The sequence below is a fragment of the Triticum aestivum genome, chromosome 5B, assembly GCF_018294505.1.
Source record: "Triticum aestivum cultivar Chinese Spring chromosome 5B, IWGSC CS RefSeq v2.1, whole genome shotgun sequence".
In the NCBI taxonomy this organism is placed as follows: domain Eukaryota; kingdom Viridiplantae; phylum Streptophyta; class Magnoliopsida; order Poales; family Poaceae; genus Triticum; species Triticum aestivum.
In genome coordinates, this window is record NC_057807.1 from 621288364 (window position 1) to 621300738 (window position 12375).

General features: G+C 48.3%; 2 protein-coding genes across 2 annotated transcripts; one reads left to right on the forward strand and one right to left on the reverse strand.

Moving 5' to 3' along the window:
- The first annotated feature begins 2329 nt into the window (after positions 1-2329).
- Positions 2330-6617, forward strand: LOC123115117 (helicase sen1). The gene is made up of 7 exons (XM_044536377.1): positions 2330-2365; positions 3402-3461; positions 3561-4286; positions 4372-5502; positions 5593-5920; positions 6032-6281; positions 6404-6617. Exons 1-7 carry the CDS (start codon positions 2330-2332, stop codon positions 6615-6617), a joined length of 2745 nt encoding a protein of 914 aa, XP_044392312.1.
- A 2996-nt stretch (positions 6618-9613) lies between these two features.
- On the reverse strand, positions 9614-11840 carry LOC123117223 (endo-1,4-beta-xylanase 1). Its single transcript, XM_044538036.1, has 3 exons — positions 11775-11840; positions 11139-11657; positions 9614-11047 (listed from the first exon to the last, which is right to left on the reverse strand). Exons 1-3 carry the CDS (start codon positions 11787-11789, stop codon positions 9932-9934), a joined length of 1650 nt encoding a protein of 549 aa, XP_044393971.1. The 5' UTR covers positions 11790-11840; the 3' UTR covers positions 9614-9931.
- Between the last annotated feature and the right edge of the window lie 535 nt (positions 11841-12375).

A 12375-nucleotide genomic window follows, 5' to 3' on the forward strand; every position in this document is an offset into this window, starting at 1 on the left:
TTCGTGCTGATGTTTAGGTAATGATCTTCTTCTTCGGGCTCTTTACAACGCTGGTGTTTGCGAGAGACTAGTGATTTGGACAGTGAAAGGCCGACCTTTGGGGATGGAGGTGATGTTCCCTTGATCGTTTCTATGGCAGTGATGATGATGTGGCCTCCTCTCCCCTTGGATGTCCCCCTGATGTGATATATTGCTTTTTGGTGGTTTGTGCTCCCTATTCATTGTTGCAGCGCTCTCTCCACCATTGTTGCGAAGTTGCTGGAAGGTTTATTTAGGAAATGGTACAACTCTAGAATTTCCCATATGCAGAAGGCTTCTACGATAACGAGTTTTTATTTGTGGCGTTGGCAACTAGACCTTAGCGCAAAGACTCGTCGATTGTAGGATACAATGTCAGGCCGACTTCAGCGATGGAGCGGCCGTGATGGTGCGCCTTTGGCTCATACTGGAGATTAAGTTTGTTTCGCTATGTAAGAACCTGGTTGTAATTTCCTTGGTTTTTGAGATGTCCTGCATTGTTAGAAGTTTTTAATATAAATGCAGGGTTTTATTCGCAAACAAAAATCATCTATTGTTTCTTTGTTCTATTCCTTTGAACTAAACGCGTGAATAGTGCCACCATAAGAAGAAGGTAAATGTTGTATGTCGGGCGACCGGTCAAAGCTTGGGCGGTCACCTCTATCGGACGCTCTCTTGGACATGGGGCACATCATTTATAGGCCCTTCCCACTAGTTCCCCATGCTTATCTCCAGGGAAAGGCCCCCGACACACAACAACTCTTGTCCCCAAGTCGCAATCCATTTTCTCATCGGGCAGATACTCCAGAGCCACGCGGATCCTTGTCGTCGATGGCCACACACCACCTCCGTGCACTGTCTCACACCTCCTTCATGCCCTTCCCCCTCTCCTTCCTTCTCCTATCTCAGACGATCGCCCACTCACGCCCTTCCTCTCCACATCAGAGCCTCAACCGTCAGGGCTGGAGACAATGAGACATCCAACGCGACATGATGCAACGGGGAGAGAGGCAGGTGATGGAGCCGTCGACGCCGAGTGATGTGACCAGCACCCTGTCTTGCTAGAACAACAGTGGCAGGGTGCTACGACGGCAAGGCAGCGCACGCCGCAACTAGGGACGCGACGGCGGGGGTGCTATGACGCTTACGATTGGTGTGGATCGCGTGTTGCAACCGCGTCGGACGGGTGCTATGACAGTGTGTCCTGCATGCTGGAACCACGGCGCTGGAGTGCTACGATGACGACGGCCGGGGGGGTGCACCACGTGCTGAATCCTCGGCGACCTGGGGTGCTATGGCGGAGGTCCTTGTATGCTGGAACCGTGGCGACGGGATGTTGCAACTATGACGACAACGAGTCAGAACCTAAGCCATAAGATGCTGCAATGGTGACCGCAATGGGCTAGAACTGGCGACCACTCGAGCTGGATGTGTCATGGGATGCTGCAATGGCGACCCTGGAGAGGTGGAACCATCGCTCGGGATGCTGCAATGGCGATGACGACGAGTTGGAATTGTGCTATGGGATGCTACAACGGCCACCCCGGAGAGCTGGAACTATCGCTTGAGATGCTGCAATGGCGACAACGGCCAACTGGAACCGTGTCTGTGGGATGCTACAATGGCGACTGAACCGACAATGACTTATTTTCTTTGAGACGCAGCGAGCCGAGGTCAGTTGCAAGCCCGCGGGTCCACGACGGCGGTTGGCCGTGCTTGTTGTCGCCTTCCCGTGCACGTTGATGCAATTTTGGGGGAAAACGAAACGGGTGCGTGGAGATAAAGCGGGGAGGTAGATGTGACGGCTGGGAGAAGTCACATCGTGCGGTCGGGATGCAACCAGCTGAGGCTGGCGCCGGTCGACCGGTGTCGAGCAATGGCCAAAGAAGAAATACAATTCAATTTTTTTTTCATTTCACTATTCCTTACTAAAGGAGCCGTGGAGCAAAGAATGATCCTATTCGAGTTTTTTTTAGTGGATTTCATTTTACTTTTTCGTTGAACAAAAAGGAGCCGTGAACCTAAAGCAGGCCGAATAAAGAAAACCAGGGGACGGACACGGCCCAAATCGTCGGAAGAGCAGGGACAGAGCCCACATCGGAAGACAAGGGCGGAGTGTCCCAAAACGCAGACCCTTTTCCCATCTTCCTACTGGAGGCTGCCGCTCCATTCCAAGCATGGCTGCGGCTATGCGCCGTCTGATTCCTTCACGCCTCGCCGCATTGAGCAGAGCCACCGCGGGGCGTCTGCGAAGGAAGGCTTCCCTAGGCGGCGGAGTCCTGCGGCTTGGACCTGTGGGGAAAGCGGATCCATGGAGGAGCATTTCCACTACGCCAGATTGGAACAGGTACAAGGGGCCGCCAAAGCCGAGCTTCTCATGGAAACTGCAAGATCTGCTCAACGATGATTTCTTCAAGAACGAGGCGAGTCTTTCCCTTCCTTTGTTTCTTGCTTCCATTAATCATATATTGACGCTCTGTACCACTCCCAAAGTTGTACTAAGATTGAGACATTTATTTTGAGACGGAGGGAGTACTTGGCAAGGCTAAGTATAGCTTGCTTCTTCTGGATGAAGTATATGCGTAATGTTAGATCAGCTGTAGAGCAAGCTTTCGAAATTAATTTAGGGCTCATATGAGATTGGGGGCTGTGTCAATCTAAGTTATGCAGAGGGATGTACACATTGTGTTTCTAATGCTTCGTTTTGAGTTAATAAAACACACCCTTTATCGAAAAAAATATGGGATTGGGGGGCGGGGGGGTATTTTCGAAATTCATCATAGATGCGATCACATTCAGGGCACGGGCATCGATCTAGCTGTGCCTGCGCTGCCGTTATTGCACATGGCTATATGGGTGGCACCGTACTAATAGGATTTGTGTTGCATGAGGCTTCATATATTGGTGTTCTTTCTCATTGGTTGTTCTGTCTGGCCTTTTTTTATATTTCCTAAACTTGTGCTGGACCGTGTAAACGTTGCAACAATTGTTTGACGTCTGTGTGCATCGATTGATGCGGGAAACTATCAGGTGCTCCCATCGTGGGGAATCCCGGTGCTCCAAATTAAAAAAGAAACGTTCTTAAATGTTTCAAAAAAATATGAATGTTCACAAGGAATGTGACTACAACCCCTAAAAATTTCAGGTCCAAACACTAAATGCACATTGAGAAACAAAAAAGTGAAATCCAGATGTGAATAGTGTCATCTGTTGCTTTTGTCTTTCTTACACTATTCATGCTAGAATTCACATTTTTGTTTCTCAATGTGTGTTTCGAGTTTGGACCTGAAATTTTATGGGTTGTAGTCACATTCCTTGTGAGCATTCACTTTTTTTTGGATTTTTTGGAAACATTTAAGAATGTTTTTTTTTCTAATTTGGAGCACCGGGAGCACCCCAAGTGGGAGCACCCGATACTTTCCCCGTTCAATGCAGAGGACTGGGTCTCAACCCTCTTTTCGAAAGGAAAATAAAAGTGCTCCTACAAAGATCTGACAAGTTGCTGCTAACCTCTATATATGTACGTGCTTCATTTCATTCAGGTGAAGGTGATACCAACAACTTTCACTTCGGTAGAGGGGTACATGGGCTCATTCATGGCTCCACTATTGGAAGAAGCTCGGGCGGATCTCTGCTCCGCATTGCACGGCATCCGGCACGCGCCGGTGGCCCAAGTGATCTGGATCCAACAGGAACGCACTTCAGAATTCTGTATCTCGTTCAAGGAACCTCGGCCAGCTGGTAGTTACGCCCCGAAAGTCGAGGATATATTGGTGCTCACAAGTCGGAAACCGACCCGCCACATAGATTTGGACCCATTTGTCATAGCTGTAGTGCCTCCATCCGAAGATAGTAAAAGTGAAAGCAAGGATGACGAAGGCACCACCACCGGCTATTCTGAAGATATGGACAATACTGTCACCTCTTCACAAGACAGTGCCGTGCCATTTCTTCTCAAGAAAAATGCCACAGCAGTTGATGTAGAGGCATGGGCTCACCCCCTTTTCGAAAAAGAAAAGGAAAATGCACCAACACCTCCCCCCCAAGTGGTAGACACTGGCACAACAATATTAATAAGGCTGCTGTCGGGTAAACTACCTGTCAAACGACAAGGTCAAAAAGAAGTGATCGCATTGCCTCTTTTTGCGGTCTTTCTTATCAATATGAAGACCAACAATCATATACATGATGCACTGGAACTGAAAGCCGGCATCCTTAGCCGTTGGGGCAGTAGCCTCGTAGAGAGGATTGCAGAGTATGCTCCAACTGTATGTATCTATTTAGTACTATCGCATGGTTTGCGTCTTTCTACTCGATCAATATGTTGTGATGGTTCCTATTTTCTGATGGCAGGCCGGCCAGGATCGCAATTCATTGTTGCCAGAGGTACCTTCAGGGTTAGCGTCAGATAAGGCGCTGGATGGCCTTGAAAAATTCAAGCTCAACACCTCACAGCAGAAGGCGGTACTTGATTGTGTTTCAGCAATGGATCAAGCTAGGTGCTGGGTGCGTCTTATTTGGGGACCACCTGGGACAGGGAAAACCAAGGCCATCATATCTCTCTTGTGGTCAATGCTGATGAAAAACCGCAGGACACTAGCTTGCGCTCCGACCAACACGGCGGTTGTGGAGGTTGCCTCCCGTGTCCTCGGTCTTCTCAAGGATGAGTCATATGGCGGCGGTGGCAAACACTTCTCGCTGGGCAATGTCGTGTTGTTTGGCAACGAAGATCGGATGAACGTGGATGAAAAGCTCGCAAACATCTTCTTGGATCGGCGTGTGTACCGACTTGTGAATGTGGCGGCACGCTGGAGGCACTATGTGAACCGCATGCTAGAACTTCTTGCCAAGCCATTGGCCATGCACTCTTCGTATCTTAAGGATGTTCGACCGGAGCGTACGGGTGATATTTTGCGGCTGCAAGGGGTGGGGGATGCTGAACTAGAGAGGAGGAGGAAGTTGACATTCAAGGAATTCTTCATAGAAAATTACGAATGTCACGAGGAAGCACTGCGCCGCTGCTTCGAGACTATCCGCAATGATCTGCCCTTACCCGCTAGGAGATTTGATTACCTGGATGAGACCCTGCGCTCGCTCGAAGCTTTCGGGAAACTTCTCCGGTCCGAGCCGGAGCGCCCGCTGGGGAAACTCTTCCTCAAAAACGGGGGGTGGCCAGAGTTCCAAGAAGCAAGAGCATTGTGTCTTAACAAGCTAAAACACTTGCCCGATTGGTTTGATTTGCTTCCAAGCGATTCAAGCAAAATCGAAGACTACATACTGAACAACGCCACGATCATACTTTGCACTGCTGCTAGCTCATTCAATCTGCGCCGCGTCCGTGATTTCCAGCGGTTTGAGCTCCTTGTTATCGACGAGGCGGCGCAGCTCAAGGAGTGCGAGTCACTGATACCTCTACAGCTTGGTATCCACCGTGCTGTTCTTATCGGTGATGAATGCCAGCTACCAGCGCTTGTCAAAAGCAAGGTAATGTTATCCTTTTTCTTCTAGCCTATCGGTCGGTCAGCCTGGTGTATCAGATCAAGCAATGCTCACACTCACAATTGGCTGCTGCAGCTCAGCGTTGAGGCCGGCTTTGGAAGAAGTCTGTTTGAGAGGCTTTGCTTGCTAGGACACCCGAAGCACCTCCTCGATGTGCAGTACAGGATGCACCCGGAAATAAGCAAGTTCCCCATCTCGAGTTTTTACTGTAGGAAGGTAACAGATGGCCCCAACGTCCTTCACAGAGACTACGAGAGGAAGCTCCTGGATGGCCCAATGTATGGCACCTACTCCTTCATCAACATCCAAGGTGGGATCGAAAGCTCGGGCATGCATGGCACAAGCCTAAGCAATGCTGCTGAGGTCGCTGCGGTGACCCGGATTGTGCAGAGATTGTCCCAAGGTTTGCTGCAGCTACCTATATATTCAGCAGCTGTAGATTCATCAAACATATTTCCTTTCCTTCGCTTCCTATCATCAGTTGACTAGTTTGGGTTTGTGTGTACTGAGTCAGTTGACACAAAAAGCAAGCTCAGCGTGGGCGTGGTATCACCGTACAAGGCCCAAGTCCGCGCCATCCAGGAGAGCCTTGCTTTGGAGCACGACAAGTACGGCGGTTTATCCGTAAAGATCCGAACCGTGGACGGGTTCCAGGGTGCCGAGGAGGATGTCGTCATCTTCTCCGCTGTGCGGGCCAATACCCATGGATCGGTCGGGTTCCTCTCCGATCAGAGGCGTACCAATGTGGCGCAAACACGAGCCAAGTGAGTGAACAATTTGTCGCCTGGTTGGTTGAGAGGACTTCTTCAGGTCATAGTAAAATTGGGGTCTTATGTGATCTTGCTACTTCAGTTCTGCGCACTTCTGTTGCTGTGTTCTTTTGCAGGCATTGCTTCTGGATTCTTGGCGACGCTGCTACGTTGTCGAGCAGCAGGACAATCTGGCAGAAGATAGTGGCCGATGCAAAGGAAAGAGGATGCTTCTATGATGGCAACGACGACAACGACCTCTTGGCTGTGGTGAGCGTCGCAATCAAGCAAGATGAAGTCACCCGTCTGCTCAAGATGGTGGATGCTCGTCTTGGTATATGCAGCTCGTGATCTTGGGTATGATCGAGTAAATCAATCCTTGGCACTGCTTTTTAGTTTGAGAACTAACTTAATTGTCGAAAGAAGCATCTGACAGTAGGTGTTGCAACTACTGTTTCTTCCCTTCAGAAATCCAAGACGGACTAAATATGAAATTCTGAACGGGCAGGCATAGCGATGTGCGCTGACCGCCGATGCAGTTACTAATCACTTTGAACGGCAGTCTTGTACTCGCCGGAAGCCAACCGAAGGAACTTACAGCCATGTGCGCAGATAACATATTAACTCTTGGTTGACACTTTGCTTGTTTGAGTTTGAGCCTGTAGGTTTCTATTTTGGTGAATGTAAGATGTTCCTAGGGGAATTTGGAGTCTGTGCGCAGCGGTAATATTTCGCCTGGGTTGGTTACTCCTGTGTGAGGTGGAAATGGTATCACCTGGTAGCTGTTTTGTTTTTGTTCTTGATCTTTTGTTGTGTGGCTGTCAGCGAGTGTGCTGCGGTCAGAGGCCTGGCGTAAGAGGGTGCCCAGAGTATATAGTGGTGATATATCGAGGAGCTGGGCTCCTTTCCTAAAAAAAAAATTTAGTGCTAATTCCTGTGCACTACAGTGGTGATACGAAAGCCTTGGGGTGGCCAGAAGGAACTACTACATTACTCGTCTGAGTTCCCTCTTGGTTGCCATGCAAGTGTTACCGTGCATCTAGATGAAGTTTATTTCGAATGCCATTCACATGTCTGGATAGCCTCAGCCTGGTAGTTGCTCAAAGCTGAACATTTCATTGCTATTCATCGTACTTGGTACATACTTTACATTCATGGCATGAAATTGACACTTGATGGAGCTATAAGAGATCTGATAGTTTTTTTTAAAGCTGCTAGTCTATCTCTTTTCTCTTGTGTTTGTATATGCTTGTGTTGCGTTGCAGTGTCTATAGTTGTGTTGCTTTTATCAAGGGACGTCCGGCTTGGATAGCCCTATGTTCTTCCTTCTCATCCATTATAATGTTAAAATAAAGTATATATCGGGGAAGCCTCCGCAAAGGTCTGGTTTGTTAAAAGGCAAATTATATCATATTATGAATAAAACAATATATAGTTTGAATAAATGTCTAAAAAGGTTTGCTTAAGACTTCATTATTTTAAAATATGTGACCTCAATCATGGCTTTAGATTATAAATCTTGAAGTGAGAAGAGAAGATCCAATTTTTCCCCACCAAGCGAACTATCAACAACCTGAAAATGTTTGATTACTATAATTAGGACCATGTTAGTAATGTTTTCATTAAAAAAACAAGTTATATATCTGTTATATTAGGGAAAATCCATGTGTCTTACTGTGCTAGTGCCTCTCAATGGGATTTTCCAAGAGAACTTGCATGAATGCAGAAATCTCATGCTTCATGCTGACAGCCTGACTGTATGAAATGCTAAATTTAAATTGTTAATAGTTTATCTCACAAACTGCTAATCTAATTAGCGATCATCTTCACCAGTGAGGTCGTCTCGACAAATTCTTGAAAACTAGATTCCATGTTGCTATATTTTGACAAAAATTGACCTGCCAAGATTCAAAGAACTTGTCGCAAGGAAGCCAGTGGTAAGGGCAGATCATCGATCTGGTTTTCGTTCGAGAGATGAACATTTTTTAATTTTGTGGAAATCATTGATGATTTCGTGCTATTTAGATATACTAGCAAACATGCTCGTGTGTTGTAACGGGAGAAAAACAATCAGATTATGCAGATGGTTGTAGAGATTAAAAAAAAGGTATGATCAAAATGCCAAGATGAGATAAGGATTTTCAAATTTTCTTTTCACAAACTATGTCTGAGTGATGTCATGATGAGAAGGAACTTTTAAAATGTCATTTCAAAAACTGAAAATGTGATGGTCCCATCACAATTTGATTTCCTAAGGCACCACAACGAAAGATTTTTTGGCTGAGCAAACTACATTGATGGACCACTGGCTGAGCTAGTCTGATGCATGATGTGTCCCACCTTGACCTAGCATAGCAGTTTTTTCCATAACCAGTAAAACTGTGGTACGAGAATAGCCGTGGATGGAGGCAAAAATAGATATTTAGTCATTTTTATACTCCATCCCAAAATAAGTGTCTCAACTTTATACTAACTCTAGTACAAAGTTGTACTAAGGTTGATGCATTTATTTTGGGACGGAGGGAGTTGCTTACAAAAACTAACCTTTACGAAGCTGTACAGAATATGGAAACCCATTTTTACCCGATGCGCGAGAGACTAAATAAAATCATAAAACAACCTCTACAGTTCTCCAAATAAAACCTCTACCTAAGCGATGGTTCATTTTGTTCGTTATTTACGAATCTATTTTAATTTTATGAATATTTTCTAAAATTTCATGGACATGGTTTTCAAATTCCCTAATATTTTTTGAATACAAAATCATATTTTAAAAATATGAATTTTATTTGAAATCATGAACATTTTATGATTTCCCGAATGCTTTTTGAATTCCCAAACATTTCATGATTTCTCGATATATATTTTCAGTAGTCGCAACCTTTTGAAATTTGTTTTTTTAATCCCGGATTTAAAGAAGGAAAAACAGAAACAAAAATGAGAATTATGAATAATTAGAAGAAATACACATTACATTGTGGTATTTTATCAGAAAACAAATACACCTTATATAAAAGAATGAAGGGAGTATTAAGCAAATCATATGATTTGTCACGTATGTCAAGCAAATTAAAGCACATTTTCTAATATTCCACAGCCTTCTAGCTAGGGAACACTTCATGAAAAGAATGATCAATAGATATTCATCCAAACCACAAAAGGGACAAGGCCTGGTACCAAGTCAGCCCCTCCTAACTAAATTTTCTTTTGTTAAGATATTATTTCTAAGAACTAACCACTTAAAGATCTTAATTCTCAGAGAAATTTTTGTTTTCCACATAAAGCTATGTGGAAAATTGATACCATTTTCAATCAGATTCTTGTAATATGTTTTAACAGAGTAAACATCATCTTTTGTCAAGTCCATTTAATAATATCTTTTAGATCAGTGAGAGTAATGTCTGCACATACATTGATACATACCATGGATACATATAAAATATAAGACCAATAGGCCTCTTGCTTTAACCATCTCCACTAGATTTAGGAGCACAAATACCTTACACTTCTCTTACAAAATACAATACCCGTTACCTTAGAAATGTGAAAAATTATTCAACCTTATTCCTTGACGTGTCTCCCCTTCAATCACATCACACACAAATGATGCATGTAATTAGATTGGTATAAATAGGAGTATCGTAGATAGATTCACCGTCCGTCAGTCAGGCGTCGGACAAATCCACAAGGAGAGGTGTGTCGGTGTCCCCTTTCTCCACGGTGAAGGTCTTGAGCATATGCTTCCCCGTCGCCGTCGTGACCTCCACGATGTACCTCCCGTAGAAGCCCCTGAACTTGAAGTTGCCGTCGCCGTCGACGTTCCCGCGCGCGTCCGTCTTCCACTCCCTCTGCAGGTTGAGGAACATCTGGCCGGCCTCGTTGACGGTGCCGTCGGCGTCGACGAGCCAGGAGTTCTCGCGCCACATGGTGCCCTGCAAGAACCCCCAGAAGACGATGCCCTCCACGGCCGGGTGCGCGTAGGCCTCCCGGAGCACCACCTCCAGGTCCTTGGCGCGGAGGCTGACGTTGTACTCGGGCACGTCCAGCTCGGTGAACCAGATGGGCACGCCGGTCTTGGCGAGCCTGTCGATCGCGGCGCAGATGACCTCCCCGACGGGGTTCTGCACGTGGCCCTGCAGCCCGATGCCGCCCACGACGGCGCCGCAGCGCTGCAGCCACGCGACCTGCTCGGCGTACTTCTCCGGCGTGGCGTTGGGGTCGTTGGCGCGCTCGACGTTGTAGTCGTTGACGAAGAGCGCGGGCTCCGGGTCCAGGCGCGCGACCTCCTTGAACATGTACGCCGGGATGTCCTCGTCGCCGAGGCGGTCGCGGAAGAAGCGGCCGTGCAGCATCTCGTTGTTGACGTCGTAGTGCCTGAACCTGCCGGCGTAGCGGGAGACGAGGCCCTCGAGGCGGCTCTGCATGGCGGACCTGAGCTGGTCCTTGTTGAGGTTCTTGACCCACTGCTGCACGTCGCCGTCCACGGACCAGAAGACGCAGTGGCCGCGGACGTGCTTGCCCAGGCGGTCGCAGAAGGCGAGCAGCGCGTCGGCGTCGGCGTAGTTGAGCTGCCCTTGTTGGGCCTCGGTGTGGTACCACTTGAGCTCGTTCTCGAAGACGGCCCAGTCGAAGTGGTTGGTGAAGAAGTCGAGGAAGGCCGGCTTCTGGATGACGGACGTGTTGATGCATGTCCCGAAGGGGAAGGCGTTGTCCAGCTGCACCACGCGCACGGACGCCGCCGCGCCCGCTCCAAGCTTGAGAATGACGTCCCTCTTGCGTGCCTGCGTCAATGGAGATCGTATGATCACCTTAGGTGACACATCAAATATGCATGCACGTCCATGAAAAATAAATATATGCATGCATGCTCACCTTGTCAGTCTTGTCCTTGAGCTGCCTGAAGCGCGCCTTGTGATCCACAGGGAAGACGCGGACATCCATGACCTTGACGTCGACGCCGGCGGGGGCGCCGTGGACGTAAACAGCGGCGCTGCGCGGCTCCGTCCTGAGGCGGAAGGCGCCCATGATCTCCGTCCACGCGCCCTCCTGGGCGCACACCGCGCCGCACTCCACCAGGGTCTCGTTGCCATTATCGTCGACGTCAAGGTGGATGCGCACCGGGTGGCTGGTGCCACGTGCCGCTCCTGCGCCCAGGCTAATCCACCCGGCCACGCGGTACGTGGTCCCAGGCTTCAGGACTCCCGCCGGGATCGGCAGGCGCACGCCGTCCTTCTCGTCGGCGCGCCCCGCCACCAGGATGTACCGGCCGCTGGGCTCGTTGCCACCCACGGCCACAGTGATGCCCGTCTCCTCCTCGTTGTGCACGGACAGCGTCGTCGTGCTCGAGCCGAACGGTGCGTAGTCCACAAGGCTGCCGTCCATGCTCACGTCCTGAAACAAGCAGCACACAAGTGCACCATGCAAATGAGCTTACTGGACTCATGGTGTGCCACGCACCTAGCTGCTTGCAAAGTTACTCGATCGACCGTGCGCTGCAGTAGTAAATACCTGAGTGCTTGCCATCTTACGTGAGTGGGAGTGAGAACTGTGAAGATGCTCGTCGGATTGGTTGATCTGCTGTGTGAGTGAGGGAATGAATCACGGTGCGCCGCGGTATTTAAAGGGAAATTCTGGCGGCGGCCGTCAACGTCGAGATGGATATAGTCGAGTCGTTATCACGGGATGGGAAGAGTAACGGTGAAGAGCGATAACGAACGAGGCACAAACCGGAAGCAACTCTCTCTCTCTCTCTGGCATGCTCGCATGCTGCAGCTCTTGAGTAGTAACAGTGAAGATTGCACAACACAAAGGATGAGACCTTCCTCGCTAGTGCTACTATTTCCCAAACGAGATATGGTACGTGTCATTTAATTCTTCGACGGCGAGACGAGAGGCGTGCCAACTTGCTTGCAGTGACGACCATGTAACAAATTCGTGTTAAATTCAAGCGTGGCGTCGCAATGCATGGCTTCAAGTTACAAAAAACGGCTTCACGCGTCCAGTATGGATAGACACAGACGATTGTTCCCGAATCTTGCCTGCCTGCTAGCTCGATCAGTCTAATCACGTTAAGCAATGGCGAGACGCATGCAGGAGCGCTACGACCCAT